Raw genomic sequence first — 19,448 nt, forward strand, 5'->3', positions numbered from 1 at the left:
TATAAATGTGGTATCCTGAGATTTCAGCAAAGCGTATTGGTAAAGTCTTGTATGATACCCTTATATGTGAGAAGGGAAAAAATGTATTCTGAATGATAGTGTAGTTATGTTGATCCAAACTGGTTGAATAAGTGAAAAGGGTATTAATGGGTTGATACTCACTTTAAAGGTAGTCAATAATGGAATGCAGCAGGAATCTATCTTTGGCCCAATTCCATTCAATATTTTTAGCAGTAGGTTCATAGGACTGGAGATATATAATGGGAAAGGATTTCAGAAGCCAATTAGCCCCTCATTTTACAGATAAGGAAATTGACACGTAGGAATTGAAAGAGGTGATATTTAAACTCCATGTCCTATGACCCCAGGAAAAAAAAACCTGTATAACATTGCGTCCTAATCACTTAGAATTCATAAATGCAGCTGTTCAAAAGACACAAAATTTGAAAAGATATATAATTATTGGATGACACAACTAAGATCCAAGGCTATCCTCATAAGTTAGAATAATGGTATTAACATGATAACAAAATGTAATAGTAATGTAGCAAGGTTTAGAAATGAAGTCATCCTATGTATAGCCAAGGCTAAGTAGTCACTCCTCTCTTTAACTGCTATTAGCTCATTTTCTTACTGATTTACATCACAAGATCTAAGGAAACCAAGGCATATATTCCAATATTTCCTCATAAATTAAAAGAAATTGCCAATTTTCATTAATTATCTCTGAACTCCCATCCTAGTTTATAAGCTAAATTAGAAAAATTTCTTTTCCTTAAGTTTTCTCTCCTCTTTCTCAAAACCGTTCATCTCATAGGCTTAAATAAACACTAGTGTTATCTATTTTTAACATTGTAAAAAAATTACAAAGATATATTGTAATATTTCAACAATACTTTGCAATGTGAAAAGTCACATCTAGCCATCAAGTGCAACTGTGAATTTATTGTCAGCTCTGGAAATACAGTCCCACCATTCAGCTTTCTCAACATGTTAATAGTTTCTAAAATGACAATCTCCCTAAGATTCCATTCTTTGTTAAAGATATTGTAACACCATCCATAAGTTGTTTGGGGTGAAGCTATTGAAGCTATTGTAACAGTAGTAAATATAAGATCCTGCACTTGGATTAAAAACACCAATTACATAAGTATAAAATGAGCAGGATATGGCTAGAAAACAATTCATGTGACAGAAACCTTTGGATGAAACCTATAAGCTCAGTATGACTCAACAGTGTGATATGACAGCCAATAATAATGAGAATAGCTGACATTTATAAGGCACTTAAAGATTTAAAGAACTTTATAAAATAACAGACTTTTCATCTCAACCCTCTCATGTAGCCTAGATGGTTATTCTTTTCTCTACCTTTACCTACTGGCTCATCTTTCTTGTTTCATTCTCTCATCCTGTGTAAAGTAATCAAGGGGTGTGTTCTGATATTCCTATATTAAATACTAAAATTGCAACATCTCTTGCATTGATTAATCAATTAGCCTTAAGTCCTCATCCCAGTTGACTAAATAAATGAATGTAAATGATTATTATTTATTTAATAAAACTGGAGGGACCTCTTTTCTGATAAGCATAAATAGATGCTTTGTATAAATAAGCCCTTTAATCCTCTAGGCTTAAATAACTATAAAGGTTATTTATACATATAAGTTGTACAACTTATTAACAGTATCATAAACAATAAGACAAAGACAAAAATTATTTCCAGTGTATCAGCTGTGAGAACGAGTACAGCCAACTGATGACTTCTTGATTCTAAAACATAGTCCCACCATTCAGCATTCTTAAGACAACAGCTAAAGCCTTTAAAGAATTCTCTTTGTAATGTTTTTTAAGATGAGTTAAAACAGTTCTTTTAGGGGAAAAGCTCTCTATTCTCTTCATCTTCTTCTCCTTTGTATCTTACAATCAACACAGGTAACAGTCTCTCCAGAATAACAGGTTAAACTGCTAGTCTCTAAAGATTATATTGCCTCTTAAAGATATAGTGATGACATCTTTGATACATGTTATAGGTGAGGCTGAATCTTTTCATGAAGTTCATTTGATAGCCAAAAAATGTTATTGTGATCTTAAACATTAGTCAAAAAATATTGCTGGAGTATAGTGGCTCCACTATAGTTATATGCTATAGACAACATAAATTTTGTGTCTATTTCCATGTGCCGTATTTTAGCAAGGACATTTGCAAGCTTGAGCAACTCCAGAAGATGGCGACCAGAATGGGGAGAGGACTGGAAAACAAACCAAATAAGGGCTAATTGAAGCGACTGTGATTTCTGACTTCAAATATTTGAAGGATTTTTATGTGGAATGGACTTGTCCTGCTTTGACTTGGAGGGCAGAATTAGGGCCAGGAGTTATTTTTTGAGGTGTTCTATTATAGAGAAAACAGTTAAGTAGCCACAGTTGATGCCAAAGAGGTTTTAGAACAGTTTTGCAGCAATATAGGAGAATCATATTGAACAAAAGAAATTTAATATAATCAATAAACAATGTCCTGGACTATGTGCAAGTCATCCTTACTATGCCTCTCTGTGGGAGGCTTGGCATCTTTTGGAGCTAGGTGAGTCAACTGTCTGAGTATGACTTTGACCCCAACCTGGAAGGGTTGGCTATGAAAAAGAATCTATCTTTTACAATCAATTTCCCATCTGTAATTCTTCTTGCCCTCAAGGAGCTTCTATTCTATCAGGGAAATTGTTGCTGTTGTTTGTCCTTAGTTCTCCAAGAGGACCATGACATGGGGAAGGTGGTGTCTTGACTTGCAAGTGAATTGGATTTAAGTGAGGCAGGGCTGTGCAAGGCTACCAGGCTCATTCTTTCCTCTCAATCCATTTGGGTCTGGTGGTAAGATATAGATCAGGGTTTAAGGCATGGTCCTTAAAAAAGAAATCTAGCCAGTAAATCCCAGGATATCTTGTGGTGTTTAAGCTATTACAATTTATATTCCTTTGGGCAGAGCACCCACAGGTAAGGGTATGATTCCCTATATGGACAGAGAGAGAAGGGGGAGGGAGAGAAGGAAGAAAGGGAAAAAGGAAAGAAGGAAGCAAGGGAAATAGTATATAGATGTATAAATATGCACAAAATAAGTAGAGTAATTTTAGAGAGGAGGATACTAACATCTGGGAAGGAGTTTGAATACATAGCTGGTATTTCTGCTGTTTTGCCCATCTCTGCCCAAGTTAAGGCAACATGGACTTCTCAATCTGGGGTCATGTTTGTTGTACTTGCCCAGGGTTCTCCCCTCTTTTTTCCACCCTATTCATCTCTCAGGCTATGTCATCCTTACTGTGTGGTAGGCTTGGCACCTTTGGAGCTGGGTAAGTCAATTGTCTGAGCATGGCTTCTACCCAGAACTGGATAGGTTAGGTATGAAAAGAACACTGTTTTTTACAACCAATTTCCCATTTGTAATTGTCCCTAAAATCTTAGTTCAATTCCTCTTCCATTTCCACTATCCTCCCCAACTAGTCATCCCGTCCTTTACCCAGTCTTTGCTGGGTCTTTTGCTCCAGGCCTTTCCAGAAGCCTGTCAATTACCTTGTGCTCTTTGAAACTTGGGACAAATCCCAAGTTCTGTAGGCAGATACCCTGGCAGCACAAACACAGAGCAAGTACCTACAGGCTATGGGCCCCAGTGCCCAGTCCTGCTGTCAGCATTCTGCATGCCTCTGCCAGGCAGTATCCTTATTTGGTTCCTGTGCCAGGCCTCCTGCTCCTGACTCTATCTTCCCAACCAATAGCATTAGCAAGGAGCACCACCACCACAGAGAGTATTCCTTAAAGAGTTAGTCAAAGCTAGTGGGATGAAGATCAGGATATCAGAGGGGATGAATTCATGTATAAGTTACTGATCTGACTTCCTTTCTCTACTCATATAATCTGAGTATACAAGTGAAGTCATTCAGTACTTGGAGAGTCGGTCAGTTGTGTGTGTGTGTGTGTGTGTGTGTGTGCGCGCGCGCGCGCACGCGCGTGCACATGCACACGAGTGTATATGCATGTAATAGGCTGGGGGATGAGGTATGTATAACAAATTGCTGGGAGGGCAGGGGTTGATGGCCAGCAATTTCCTTTCTTCTCTGTAAGTTATTCAGAAGATAAGAATTTCTGAACTCAGGATTGTGAAACACTAGAATCAAGGTGTGAAATGTTTTCTAGAGATTCCAGGCGTAGGGAAGGAGCTATGTTGTAGGAGGGTTAAGTCATTCGATGTAGCATTGGGCAGTAGTTGGGAGGAATAAACTGCTGCTTGACCTCACTGCTCCTTGTAGTAAGTGCAGTGACTTGAGCCCAGCATAGCAGTGAGCTTCTAAGCGTTCATTCTCTGTTGTTCGATTGAATGACTGAATTATAAACAGCTCTCTTATCTCCTGTTTTACACTCCCTTCTTCTTCTTTGACTGTGTACTCATTTTCACCATCTTTTCTACATGGAAAGTTTAGTTCCATTTGAATTTATGGGCTTGAGACACCCAAGAGGGACCTACTCAGGCAAGAGGTCTTGAGGATAGGCAAGACCTGAAGTGAAAGTATCTTTTCCACTTGAGTGGGCCCAAGGGTACAGGGTCCATGTGCCAACTCATCCTTCCCTGGATTCCACAGTCATCCTGACAGATGAAGAGGTCCAGCGGAAGCGGGAGATGATCTTGAAGAGGAAGGAGGAGGAGGCGCTGAAGGATAGTCTGAGGCCCAAGCTTTCCGAAGAGCAGCAGCACATCATCACCACCCTATTGGATGCTCACCACAAGACCTATGACCCTACTTATTCAGACTTCAGCCAATTCAGGGTAGGACTGACATACAACCACTAGCCTGAGACAGACTAACCCTACCCCACACACACACCCTCCAAAAATTGTTGAAGTGTGGACACAGCTTTGGGGAGCAGGGAAGGGACATTTATCAAAGAGCAATTTGGCAAATTTATGACATGACAAAGAGCAGCGGATCCCCCACTGGATAGCCCCAATCTTCCATGAGAGAAAGAAGGAACAAGGAGCCCCTTTTCCTATAGTCATTGCTGCTATCTTTGTCCATAGATACAAGCACAAATATGGACTTGGAAAACTTAATACATTTTCCTTCTTTTCTTTTTTTCCCATTCCAGCCTCCAGTACGAGGGGATGAAGGTGGAAGCATCCATCCCTCGAAATCATCCTCAGAGCACACACCCAGTTTTTCAGGGGACTCCTTGACTTCAGATCCCTACACAACTTCTTCAGGTATTGTGGAACTAACTAACTGCTCTCAGGGCTTAAGGGAGAGAGAGAGATCAGGGAGGTTTAGATGTCCCATCTTATGTTTGGAACTCTTTCATTCCTCCTGAGCACTTGGTTCAGCAAATGTGGTGAAGGAAGGAATAAACTGTGAAGGTGACCATGAGTTCCCAGAACCTACCCACGTGGCTGGAATTGTGACTAGGACATAGATCCCTAAGGATATCCCTGGCCTTTGAGCAATGCTTTGAGTCTGAGCCCATTGGAAAGTACTTAGGGTCACATAGTCCATCCTCTTACCTTCTACCCCTGGTCTGATCCCACACCAGCCTAGCACCAGAACTGAGACTTGGGAATCTGTATGACCCTAAATGACTCGTTGGCTTTAGTGTCCTCCCCTCCGCATTGTTTCCCGTTTATCCTCATCCTCTCTTTGGTCTTGTCCTCCCTAAATTTCCACTGCCTACTGTCTGGAAGAGGGGACATGAGAGAGCAGAGAAAAAGGTTCCTGTGTTGGAGATAACTCTATAGAAGTTGTTATCCCCCAGGACTGTAGAACAGATGATCACAAACTTTTTAGTTATCCATAGGAAAGGGAAGATAAAGTCTGGACAGAAATGGAATCCCCTTGACAATGTCTCCCGATCTCTCTTTTCCCCCATTCTCCGACAAAGAAGTGAACTTTACCCTTGCCAAAGCTAGTCCATTTATATGTGTACTTGATTTCTTCCCCTCCAGTCTTCTCCAATAGATTACATCCTCTGCCACCCCTTCCTCCCAGATCTTCAACTTCTCCCTGTCTAATAGTTCCTTCTCTACTATCTTCAAAATATGTCCATGTCTCCTCTGTCCTTAAAAAACCTTTACTACCATCCCTTCAAGTAATTGTCCTCTCTCTCCCTCTCCCTCTCCCTCTCCTTCTCCTTCTCCTTCTCCCTCTCCCTCTCCCTCTCCCTCTCCTCTCCCTCTCCTCCCTTTCCATGCCAGACTCCTTGGGATCTATTTACTATTTCCACTTCTCCTCTCACTCACTCACTCCTCAACATTTTACAGGCTTCCTTCTGACCTCATCATTCAATGGAAGCTACTGTCGACAATGATTTCTCAATTGCCGTATCCGATGGTCTTTTCTTAGATCATCTTTCTAGATCTAGCCACTGCATTTAATACTGTTGACCACTTGCCCCTCCTGGATATTTTTTCTTCTTTCTGTTTTCATGACTCTCTCCTGGTTAGCCTCCTACCTGTCTAATCATTCCTTCTCAGTATTCTTTGCACATTCCTCATCCACATCATTCCTCCTAAAACTGTGCTCTTCAGGACCTTCTCATCTATATATTTTTTCTCTCTTGGTAACCTCACAAGCTCTTATGGATTTAACTAACATCTCCATGCAGATTAGATATTAGATATAACTTACAGATAGATATGTGTCTATCTATGTGTAGATATAAACACATATATATTCATATGTTTATTTGTACACTTGTGTGTGTGTATATCTAGCCTCAGATTTCTGTCCCATATCACCACCAGTCTATTGAACATTTCGCCAGACCTTGATATCTCTACCTGCACATCTCTCCCATTAGCCCCTTTCTCTGTATTCACACAGCTACCACCTTTGTTCCGGCCCTCATCACCTCTCACCTAGATTACTGCAACAGTTTCCTAATTGGTCTCCCTCCCTCAAGTCTCTCACCACTCTGAGCCATGTTCACACACTGCTGCCAAAGTAATTCTCCCTAAGTGTAGCCTCAACCATGTGACTCCCTTGCTCAATTAACTCCACTGGCTCCCAATTGCCTTTAGAATAATATATAAACACCTCTATTTAGCTTTTATAGCCCATCAAACCTGGCCCCCATGGTTGAACCTGCTATTTCAGCCTCTCTGGACTCCTACTCTGTGCTATCCAGCCAAACTGTGCTCTGTTTCTTACATATGACACCCCATCTCCTGTCTTCCTGATTCCTGACTTCCAATTTGCCTGGAATTTACTCCCTCCTTTTTTTGCCTCACTGAGTCCCAAACCACCTTATATTTAATTAATTCAAATATATTTGGATTTATTCACTTTACGTTTTTGTAGATTTACAAATGTACTCATCTCCCCTGAGAGAATGTTAGCTCCTTATGAGTAAGGATTATTTCATTCTTTGTACTTGTATCACCACCTAGTGCGGTGCCTGGTACATAATAGGGGCTTAATAGATGTTTATTGATTGACTGATGGTATAATAAAATGAGCAGATACATGATGAAGATCTAGGCATCTTCTTTCCTCACCTCAGACAATATGGAGCCCTTTTCCAACCTGGTGCTAAGTGAGGATTCTGAGGATCCCTCTGTGACCCTGGACCTGTCCCAGCTCTCCATGCTACCCCACCTGGCTGATCTGGTCAGTTACAGCATCCAGAAGGTTATTGGCTTTGCCAAGATGATTCCAGGATTCCGGTAAGAAGCCTCAATTCTGGGCAGTAGAAATGGTTTATATCTAATCTTCATATTCTTCTGATGCGAAATTACACAAAATTACCCTTAGAGTCTGCTCCAGCTTGAGGGATAGGTTTGTTAAGTGTACATTTTCAAACAAGGTAGTCTTCCTGGAGGAAGATGGGTTACTAGCTTAAGTGGCAGAGGTTGAATCTGACTTGAACAAATAACTATATAATGTCTGACTATATACAAGGAGCATGCTTTTATGTCTCTGTGGAAGCCTATATTGACTCTCCTTTTCTTCTCTGGATAGGAAAGTCTGCTAAAGGAACAACAGAACTTTAGAGTTAGAAAGGACCTTAGACATTAACCCAACGACTTCATTTTACGTATGAGGAAGGGAAGGCCCAGGGTTGAAGTGATTTGCCCAAAAATACCCAAAGAGCTAGCAGAGAAGCCTGGCTCCTGCTTTCATGTTCTTTCCAGCTACCATCAAGAACTTATCAGATTCCTTCACAAGATCATTTCATAAAGATTTTGTCCTGTTAATAGAGACAGTACATATTGTGGTAACTGTACTGGCTGTACAGTTATAAGTTTAAGGTGTTTTTAAAATATTGTGAGTCTTATGGGTAACTTGTGGTTGCTGGTCAGTGCTTCTTCGCATTTGTTGCTCAGGTTGGTAGGGCTCCAGTCACTTTAAGGTAGAAGCAAACTTTGAAGTGCAGTAAGGTGCCTTGTGGAATTCTCCACTTTTTCAGATTCTGCCTCATCTCAACACCTCAATAACATACAATATTGTTATGGTCATTGACTAATCAGTGCAAAGCTCTTCCTAATCATTTTCTAACCTCCCTTGGCCAGTGTCATTTTATTTTATACCCCTACCAGCCCTAAAACTAATAGGTCTCCACACTCTTGGCAAAAACAAGCCAGAAAACACTCTAGAAAACTCCAAAGCATTTTGACATATTTGACAAAACATTTGACAATCTCACTTCAGGACATCAGAACTCACCTCTCACTGTTACTGAGCAGAAGTGGGACAGGGGCACAAATGTAGAACATTGCATATGTTATCAGAGTTTTTCAATATATTGATCAGCTTTACTGTTTTTTTCTCTTCCTCTTTTTCATCTTTGTTATATGGAAAGTTTCTCTGGGAGGGGAAGGGGGCAAAAAGGGAAACAGGCTATATATAACAACAGATAGCAATAAAAATGTATTTAATTTTTAAAAATCTTATTTTAATACTTTTTAAAATTGTGATTTAATCAATATGGTGATGGAAATCACTACCCTCTCCATGACTTAATAGGTGTTTTTACATGAGTAACTGTGACCAACTCACAGATGATAAATCTCCCTGAACCAAACTAAACCGGTCCTCAAACAACAGATGTACTGCTTATCATGATGCCTACGGAACCTTTCCATCTTGGCTGGACCTTTGAGAGCTTGCATTCTACTGGCATATGCTCTGAGAACCCAGGATCACCTCCATGCCACAGCAGAGTATCAGGAGTAAAATGTGATTAGTTAGGTGGCACAGTAACTTAGACCTCTAGACTTGGAGTCAGGAAGACCTGAGGTTCAAATCTGGCCTCGAACACTTACTATATATATGAAGCTGGGCAAATCATGTAACCTTACTTGCCTCAGTTTCCCCATCTGTAAAATTGAGGTAATAACAGCACCTTCCTCCCAACATTTTATCTTCCAAGGGGATAAAATAATACTTATAAATGCTTTATAGACCTTAAGGCCTAGGTAAAATGCTAGCTATTATTATTTATTAAAAGGGTGGCTTAGTTGTATTCAAATAGAGTGAGCACAGCAGGGATGAACAGTCACAGCAATCAAGCAATGAGCAAGGGATTGTGGCTGTGCCTGCCATATACCCAGCATGTGCCCGCTTGGAACTGGCAAAACATGCCCTTGTTCCTACTTCCCCTCACCCCCCTCCAGTGTGCTGTGGTTTAGCATAGAGCTAACATTTGTTTTGTGTAAACAAATGAGAAAAATCATAAACAGCACAGTGTACCTCTTTTCTACACCATTGCAACATAGATCCATTTTAACGAGACTTAATTACAAGTACCATAGTTCTGACTGGAATGAGAATCCACCTTGTATGCTGTGGTGGATCATACTGGGACCCCAAAGGAATCATTCATTCAGTGAGAGCCCTAAATTCTGCATCCTTCCTTTCACACCCTACTCACCTCAGTGGCTCTGAGTGACTTTAGTCTCACTTTCTAGATCCTAGAAGAATAAATCCCTCTTTTCCTTGGTTTTCCCTGATGCTGGAATGCGCTGCTTGAAAGGGCAGAGAGAGAGTTATTTATTGGCAAATTCAATAGACACTCAGATGATAAACTAATCAATCAATGCCAGTCCTTGGTGGTAGAAGACATCTCTAGTGGAAAGAATATTAGATTCGAAATCAAATCCTGACACTTCTTTGGGCTTTAGTTTCCTCGTTAGTAAAATGTGAGAGTTGGTGCTAAACTTTGGGTCCACAGAGCCCCAAAGGGATGCATGGCTAGATTTGGGGGGAGGGGGTTATTACTTGGATGGGAAAAAATTACATCTTTATTTTCATTAACTGTAAATGTAGCATTTCCTTCTATTATTAATGTAGGCAACAAACATTATTTTGAGGAGTCCACAAGCTTCACCAGACTGCCAAAGGGTCCGTGAGACACACAAACAAAAACAATTCCTACATAAACGCATGACTGACACAGAGTGAATGCTCACAACAGGCCTAGATCTAGATGATTTCTGAGGTACCTTAAGGATCTTAAAAACTGTCTTCCTCTGAATCAATGCCAATGTTTTGTTTTGTTTTTTCTCACTGCAGACCAAGTCTGCCTAGGCAAGTGCCTTCTGGAAGGACAATGGTACAGCTTGTGCCAAGGTCCAGGGTGGTAAAGATCAGGGTGAAGACCTCAGGGCCCAGGTGGGATCCACGTGGGGTAGGGCAGGGCAAGACAGTCTCCCGGCAACCTGGTTCTTCTGGTTTGTGAGCTTGGGGGTTCTGTTATTCCGAGAACTGAAGGAACAGTAGCTTTATCCCTTGCAGCTTTGATCTTGGTGCCCAGTAGTGGGAGTGGAAGGTGGAGGGTTTAGGGAAGGGAGGATGAGACTATTATGTGAATAGGCTAGGGGTGGGGGAGATACAGTAGGAAACTCCTACATAAGCATGTGGCCAGCATAGAGCAGGACCTGAGTATGAGCCTGGCTTTGGCCCTTTTCCAGGGCTTAGAATAGTGCCTGGCACATAGTAGGTGCTTGTTGACTGACTGACGTTCCTCCTCAAGGCTAGGCTCTAAAAGGCTTATGTCCTACAAGTTATCTTTTCCCCTAGAAGGAAGGAGACACTATAAGGAAATCATTGCTGGGATAACAAAACAGACCCCAAGTATCCACAAACATCCTTGGGGCTGAAAGCTAAGAGATTATAGAGCCTTCTGCTGTGTGGCCTTGGCACCCTTGATTCTCTTTGTCAAAGAAGCATTAACTCAACTGAAGTTCATAGGGGCCAGTAGCTCCAGGGGTCCTTGATGATTAGGCTAGATGGGAGCCAGCACCTGCTGGTGGGAAGGGAAGGCAGGGAGATGTAAAGGGAGAGGCTAAGTTCTGGAAGGGTGGGGAGGATTACTCTGGAACTAGAAGCCCATTCCAATAAACTCTTCAGAGTGTGACCCACGCCCAGGCACGACCAGGTGTCCCAACTGGAAGATGTTATTGCCAAACACTCCAAGTATGAGGGGTGTGAGCCTGTGTATAGCAGAAAGGACCAATAGCAGTAATCCCATTGGTTCATAAAACGTTAGAGCTGGAGGTCTTGATTTGGATGACATGTTGAGATTTCATTTGTCTTTTCATCAATGCATTATTTAGGCCACTTGTCTTTAGGACATAAAAAGCACTCACTATTTGGCGTGATGATTGATAAACATCCAAACTTTATATGGCTGATTACCAGCTGAAACAAAGACAAGGAGATGCCATGGTGTAGGTTATAATCAGTATTCTTCCATTCGAGATGCCTTTGTCCTAAGTCCAACCCATCCCCTACCCTGGTCATTCTCTGCCTTGCTATGATAGAAGTCATTATTTTTTTTCTTTCTTGTAGCTTGCTTTTTTTCCTCCCATATCAGCTTCTTCTAAGTTCTTGAAGGAATGCAGAATGAACCAGGCTAAACTGAACCATTCTTTACATTTGTAGAGTTTTCAAAGTGTCTGAGGCTGGATTTGAACTCAGGTCTTCCTAACTCCAGGCCCAGCACTCTATCCATGGCACCACTAAGCTCCCTTACACTAGGGAACTTGAACATACATATTGATATTCCCTTAAACTCTCTAACCTCCAATTTCTTCAGTTTCTTTGAATGCCACAACCTATTCCTTTATTTCACCTCATCCACATACAAGAATGGATGGACACACCCTCAATCTCACCATTACTCATGAGTTAGTTTACTTCCTTAATTAAAAACTCTGACATTCCTCTAAAGTCTAAATCGCTATCATCTAGTCTCTCCCTCTGTCTTACCTCTCCTAAACCTTTTCTTCACCTTCATCTCAACCTCCACTCCCTCCGCCCCTCAGTTTTTCCTCAGGTCATTACTCCTGCTCTGACTTTACTCTTTAATCTCAAACCTATAGTTATCCAATTCACTATGATACTGTCCTCCACTCTCCTCATCCTCTTCTCCTATTCTGATCATTCCTTGCCAAATCTCAACCCTAGATTGCTCTTACCATCTGCCTCTTCCACATGTTGGCAATCAGAGCTAGAGGAAGTCATATAGCCATGCTGACTGGGTGTATCCATGATATCTGATTTTAGCTGGGCCCTCACCAGAGCAAGGCAATTTGTTTAGTCCTAATTGTCTCTATGTCAGTCTCCACAGAAGCTACTTCGAACTTTCTCTTCTCTCCTCAAGCTTCCCATACCCGTTTCTTCCCACCCTTCTTTCCCTTTCAGCTGACAGCCTTCTCTTTTACTTTACAGATAAAATTAGGACTATTCAGCATGAGATTTCTCCTTTTCTCTCCTCTTTATCTCAAAACCCCTTGACATCATCCCACAGTCTCCTCATCTCCCCCAGTCTATGATGATGGGGTGACTCTTTCCCTTGCCCAAATCAACCAATCTACATGTACCCTTGATATCATACCCTCCCATCTTCTCTAGCACATTACATTTTCAATCAACTCCCTTCTCTCTAAACTTCAGCCTCTCCCGATATAATGGTTTCTTCCCTACTGCCTTCAAACATGCCCAACTTTCTCTCTCATCTTTTCACTTAAACTCTGCCATTCCCTTAAAATATCATCCTCTATTTCTCCTCTCTCCTCCAAAGTCCTTGAAAAAAATTGCCTACATTCATTACTTTCTTCTTTTCTTACTCCTCAACTCTTAGCAATCTAACTTTCTAACTGATCACTCAACGGAAACTGCTCTCTCTAAAGTGACCAAGGATCTCTTAAATGTCAGATCTAGAGGTCTTCCTTAGCTCCTCATCCTTCTTGACATATCTTTTCATTTGACACTGTTGACTACCTGGATACTCTGGGTTTTAGTGACACTCTTCCCTCCTGGGTCCCCTCCTACCTGTATGACTTATTTCCTTTGCTGGCTCATCATCCATATCATGCCCCCTAATTATGGGTGTTTCCTGTCCTGGGCCCTTTTCTTTTCTCTCTTTACACTCAATTTCTTATTGACTTAATCAACTGACATAGGTTTAAATATCATCTCTTTGGAAATGACATATATATATCATATATAATATATCTATATGTACATATAGATATGTATACAAATGTATAGATATGTATACATATGTGTGTATATACATATGTCCTTCCAAATATCTGTGATGTAACCAAATTGGCCTTTTCTGTGTTTCTAATCCATGACACCTGCTATCTCTATACTTTTGCACTGGCTGTCAACTGTGCCTGGAATGCATTCCCTCCTCACCTGACCTTCATAGAATTCCTCTCTTTCCTCAGATCTCAGATCAAACATGACCTTTGCCATGAAACCTTTCCTGATTCCCTCAAATGATCGTGCCTTCCCTTCCAAACTACCTTTTACTTAATTACTTTGTATTTATTTGTAATGATTCTCTTTATATGTAGTGTGCATAGACTGTACATATTGACATCTGTTATCTCTGCCATGTTGAAAGTAGGGATTCCTTTCATTCTTTGTAGTTTTATCCCCAGCATCTAGCCCAGGACCTGACATATAATAGGTACTTAATATATGATGATTGGTAGATTGACTGAAAATTGAGAATAATTGCTCTTTGCTGCTCTGACAGGCAGCATGGGGTATAGATAGTATTCTAGACTCGGAGTCAAGAATACATAGGTTCACGTCCCACCTCTGATGCTTACTAGCAATGTGACAATGGGCAAGTCACTTAACCTCTAGGAGACTGAATTACCTCTTCTGTTAAGTGGGGATAATGATGTCTATAATACCTATCCTAGAGGATTAGTATGAGGCTCAAATAAAATTATATTATGTGTGTAATATATAAATAATATATCATGCACATAGAATATACAAATTATGCATATTTATACATGCATGCACAACTATATGTATATAATATACAAAGATATTAGATAGATCACTCAAATCTGGGACCAATTAGTCTAACTCTAATTCCAGGTTGGGGCAGCTAGGTGGCACAGTATTGGCCTCAGTTTCCACATCTGTAAAACGAGCCGGATGAGGAAATGGCGAACCATTCCAGTATCTTTGCCAAGAAAACCCCAAATGGGGTCACCAAGAGTCAGACAAGACCGAAATGACTCAACAACAACAAATGCCAGCTTAGCTCACATGTAGCTTATGGTCCCAAAGCCAGCTTACTTGATCCAAAGGTTTGACCTGCCTGATAGTTTTTATTCTAGAAAATGTTTTACCTAATTATCTAACACACCTAATCCGCTTGTGATGGTATGGGCCTTGAGTGATCGGTAGGATTTCTGCCAGGAAAGAGGCCATTTCAGTCATAGAGAACCATGTGAAATGAAGGGACTGGACTAGATGACCTCTGAGGTCACTTCTGATTCTGAATCTCAGATGCTATGATCTGATATGAGTGCAAGCACAGAGGGAGGAAAGTGAGACTTGTACTCATGGAACAGTGTGCTTATGGGCAGGTACACACAAAAGCATAGTTTGCCTACAAAAGCTATTAGAACAGATATAACAGGGAGGAGACTAGAGGAGGCTTCTGCTCCTACTCACCTTGGTGGGGGGGGGGGGGGGGAGGAGAAGGGAAAAGGGAAGAAAAGCAAGGATCCAGAAAATCTATGTAGCCTGACAGCCCCAGGCTACTCTCCTGCCAGGCCAAGGCAGTGACTCAGAGCAAGGGAGCTAATCATTGGCTAAGAACTTAACATATTATTTAACATGCTGTTAAATCCATGTCAGCATGCAAAGAAATTCCCGCAGCCTCTGACTGCCTGTTACTGCAGTTTCTACCGCATCAGGTTTGTCTGGCCAGGCTAGGAAAGCTTTGGAGTAGGAAAAATGAATTCATCCACCCCATTTGCTGCCCCCACTTTAAAGCCACTATGTTACTACTTGCCTTGATACTTAAATTGCAAACCATCTTGGTTTTTTTATTACCTATTTTTAAAATTACCTTTTGTATTATTAGTCTTGCCCTTATATGAAGAAGAATAGTGTTATAGAAAGAACACTGAACCAGGAGATAGGATTTTCGCCCCCCCCCCAAAAAAGAGATATAACTTCCTTTTGAATATGGGGGGGCCATAGATACAGAACATTGCATATAATGTCAGATATTTTTAATACATTGATTGGTTTTGCTGAATTTTTTCTTCCTGTTAGAAAAAAGTTTTTTGTTATAAAGGATGACTTTCTGGGAGAAGAAAAGAGGAGAGACACAGGGGAATATCTAGGCTATGTCAAAACAAAAGATAACAGTAACAGCTAATATTCATATAGTGCTTATTATGGGCCAAAGACTGTGATGTCAACAGAAAGTCTATTTAAAAAAAATAAGACCCAGGTTCTTATTCTAGCACCACCAATCACAACCTGTCATCTTGGGAAAATTATTCATCCTCTCCAGCCCCTCATATGCCTCATCTGTTAAAACAGTGGCTCTATTATTTATCTCCTATGATCATTGGGAAGATGAAATGAGATATATCATATGAAAGGCTGTTTGTAACTGAGAATTGTTATTATTAGCCCTCTTTTCAACTCCTTAAAGACAGAAGCAATTTTATTTACTTTTTCTGCATGTCTTCACAGTGCTAATAGGCACAAAAGTGTCTTGCATTGCTGACTTGGGTTTGTAGTAATGACCAGTACTGCAGGCTCATTCTCTACACCTCCTCACCCCCACCCCTTCACAGAGACCTCACCTCTGAGGACCAGATTGTGCTGCTCAAATCAAGTGCCATCGAAGTGATCATGCTCCGTTCTAACCAATCCTTCACCATGGATGACATGTCTTGGACCTGTGGTAGCCAAGAGTATAAGTACCGTGTCAGTGATGTCGCCAAAGGTGAGTCACTCCAGGCCTTCTCCACCCAGTCTCTCCCTCCATCCCTCCTAGACCCAGAAAAATTGGTGTAGGATTGGGAGGGTGAGGGAAGGAACTCAGCTAGCTTCTTGTTGAGGAGCTGAACTCTGAATATTGCCCAAAATCCATGGCCTTTCTCCTCCACAGCTGGGCACAGCCTGGAACTAATTGAACCACTCATCAAGTTCCAGATTGGGTTGAAGAAGCTAAACTTGCATGAAGAAGAACATGTCTTACTCATGGCCATCTGCATCGTGTCCCCAGGTATGTCCAAGGAAAACTAGAATCTGGCTGGGCAGGGAAGGAGGGGCCTACTGGGGAGCGTGGCATGAGTTGGGCATGAAGTAGCTAGGGAGATTCCCATATGATTGGATCCAAGTTATTTGGGAAAAGGAATAAATGACTTATATTTATTCTCAAATCCAGTCCTGAATAGTCAGGATTGTCTTCTGAAACCTAAGAAAGGAAAGGCCTTCCTCTCAAGCCAGCGCTTCACTCCACATGTGAATGGTTACCTACAAGTATAGCCAAGAAAGATGCAACGGGGGGGGGGGGGGAGGGGGAAGTGTCTGAGGAGCCCTAGTGTCATGAGGGAGTTCAGAGAAGCCACCCCTGCTACTCTCCCTCCTACAGACCGGCCTGGAGTGCAGGATGCAGCACTCATCGAAGCCATTCAAGACCGGCTCTCCAACACCTTGCAGACCTACATTCGCTGCCGCCATCCTCCACCTGGCAGTCACCTACTCTATGCTAAGATGATCCAGAAGCTGGCAGACCTGCGCAGTCTCAATGAGGAACACTCAAAGCAGTACCGCTGCCTGTCCTTCCAACCAGAAAACAGCATGAAGCTCACTCCGCTTGTGCTCGAGGTGTTTGGCAATGAGATCTCATGACTGGGGCAACCAGGGCTACTACCTGGGTGGGAGGCACACTCCGAGGGGGTGGTGCAAATGGGTACCCAGCTCCAGAGTCCCTTGGTTACTTGCTGCTGAGCAGCACTCCCCACCCCTCTGAAGCTCAGCTTCCTCCTTGCCTTCCTTCCCTTCCGTCTCCCCACCCCACACCCTTTTGAAGGCTTCCCAGCCCTCAGTTAAGAGTCACTGTTTATTTGTCAAGGAAACTCAAAGGGGTCAAGGATAAGAAGACAAGAGCCTGAATGTTAAGGCTTGGCTTGGGGATGGTTCCCTATATCTTCCCTAACATGGCAGCCAGAAGGTATTGTGAGGTCATGGAAAAGAAACATGTCCACTCCTCAGGGACAGAGCCACCTGTACCTCCAAGACACCTGAGTCCTAGAGGGATCCTCCAGCCCCTGCCCCATCTCCAAAGATGAATAATCTGCTTGCATATATGCATTTCCTTGGCCAGTCTGTGCCACTTTAGAAACTATAGTAGGGTTGGCTTTAGGGAGTCCAGGAAGACTAAGAAAGGTGCAGGACATTCACTGCAATGGTTTTCCAGGGACATGGTGACTGTGGTGATAGTTACCTACCTTCCCAACCTTTCCACCCTTCTTTCCTGGCTCTGCAGTACCCACACCGCTTCTGTGTTACCATAGTAATTGCTTCCAAAGCCTCTTTGGTAGCAGTAGTAGTAAGCAGACCCTTTTTTCCTGAGCTTAGAACCCAGTCAGCAGCATCTCCATTCATAGAATGGGGGCAACCATCAGGAAGCTGACCTGCTAAGGGGGCAAAATGAAAGACAAAAGCTATAACGAGGAAAGCAAGAGAAGGAAAATCCATCTCTTATTTTCTCTGCCAACTCCCAGGAATGTCGATAGTAGTAGGGGAGGGGGAGGACACACAGAGCTAGCCTCCTAAGCCTTCATAGCCTCTTCATGGATTTCAGAGGCTGAGCTGTAAAGGAACTGTAGTGTGACTCCTGGAAGCAGAAAGCATCATTCCCCACTCTGACCCCTATCCGAACAATGTTTGACCTCCCATCCTAAGAGAAAGATTCCCTGAGGTTCTTTCTCATCCTGTTTCCCATCCCTCCAGTATCTGCTCCCTTCATCCTCTCAGCTGGAAAATTGGGAAGCCCTCCTTCTTAGTGAAAAAGGAGGACAAAGAAAAAAAAAAGCTCTAGAAGTTGGCCCCTTTTCTCAGAACAACTCTATTCCCAGAATAGATTCCCTTCACTCACCTACCACCTCAAGACATCACCCTCTAAGAGTGAACCCCACAATCAAAGTCACACTCTCCTTCCCATTAGGCTAGCATTCTTCTGCCTCAGGTCCCCACCCAAGTAGTGCTAAAAACATATTCAAAGGGGCCTGGTGCCTCCTACCCATAGGAGGCCAAAGAACAGTAGCACTGGTTCCTTTCTTTTCTTATTCCCTACCTTGGCCCAAAAAGGAAGCCTCAAGCGACCTTGTTCTCTTCATGGGACAGAACTTCAAAGTCATCTATGAATGAGTGTCAAAGCACCAAGCAGAGAGTAAGTGGGATACCATCATACAGGTTACTCAGGAATGGCTTCACTCAGTGAGAGGTGTTGGTAGGAAGGGTACACTTGATGTGAAAGGACAGTTGTGGTAAAGGGTTATTCTGCAGCAGTATCTTTCCATAGTAGGGATTCTTAATGTTTTGTGTCATGGGCCCCTTGGGTAGTTTAGCAAAGCCTTCTCAGAATAATATTTTTAAGTATATAAAACACATCAGATTACAAAGGAAGCTGATTATATTAAAATAAAATTATCAATATATATATTTTTTTAATTTCACAAGTCCCATGTTGAGAATCCCTGTCCTACATGGAGCTCTCAGTATAAATAGTTACTAGGCCACAGGACATCTGTAAATAGGTGATTTATGTTAATGGAAACAATTCTAAAGAATGGTCAGAACTCTTCTGAGACCATCTAGCAGGGGGACAGCCCTTTCTTCTCCTTTTGCTTTCTTCAGTCTTCCTAAAAGCCCTGACTGGAGTCAGAGAATATTGGAGCAGGAAGAGACTTTAAAGGTCATCTAGTCCATCCCTCAATGCCCTCATTTTAAAAAGGAAGAAACCGAAGCCCAGACTCATAACTTCATCAGGGTCATACGATCTGTTAGGACTAAGACCCAACACTGACACACAAACTGTTGGTGAAAGAATCGTACTAGAAGCCAGGGGGTTCTCCCTCAGGTAGGAGGTTGGGAAGCCCAGCTCTCCAGGGAAAAGGTGGG

At 42.1% G+C, this 19,448-nt stretch overlaps 1 protein-coding gene across 1 annotated transcript in view; it reads left to right on the plus strand.

The window, feature by feature from the left end:
• The window catches only part of VDR (vitamin D receptor), an 86,282-nt gene extending 69,021 nt beyond the window's left edge, over positions 1-17,261 (plus strand). Inside the window, exons 6-11 of the mRNA XM_036761327.1 lie at positions 4,629-4,813; positions 5,134-5,248; positions 7,537-7,699; positions 16,112-16,263; positions 16,429-16,545; positions 16,915-17,261. Of these exons, the coding sequence (XP_036617222.1) occupies positions 4,629-4,813; positions 5,134-5,248; positions 7,537-7,699; positions 16,112-16,263; positions 16,429-16,545; positions 16,915-17,174 (992 nt within the window). The 3' untranslated portion in view covers positions 17,175-17,261. The remainder of the gene's footprint in view (positions 1-4,628; positions 4,814-5,133; positions 5,249-7,536; positions 7,700-16,111; positions 16,264-16,428; positions 16,546-16,914) is intronic.
• Positions 17,262-19,448: the final 2,187 nt, after the last annotated feature.

This window comes from Trichosurus vulpecula, chromosome 5 (assembly GCF_011100635.1).
Source record: "Trichosurus vulpecula isolate mTriVul1 chromosome 5, mTriVul1.pri, whole genome shotgun sequence".
In the NCBI taxonomy this organism is placed as follows: domain Eukaryota; kingdom Metazoa; phylum Chordata; class Mammalia; order Diprotodontia; family Phalangeridae; genus Trichosurus; species Trichosurus vulpecula.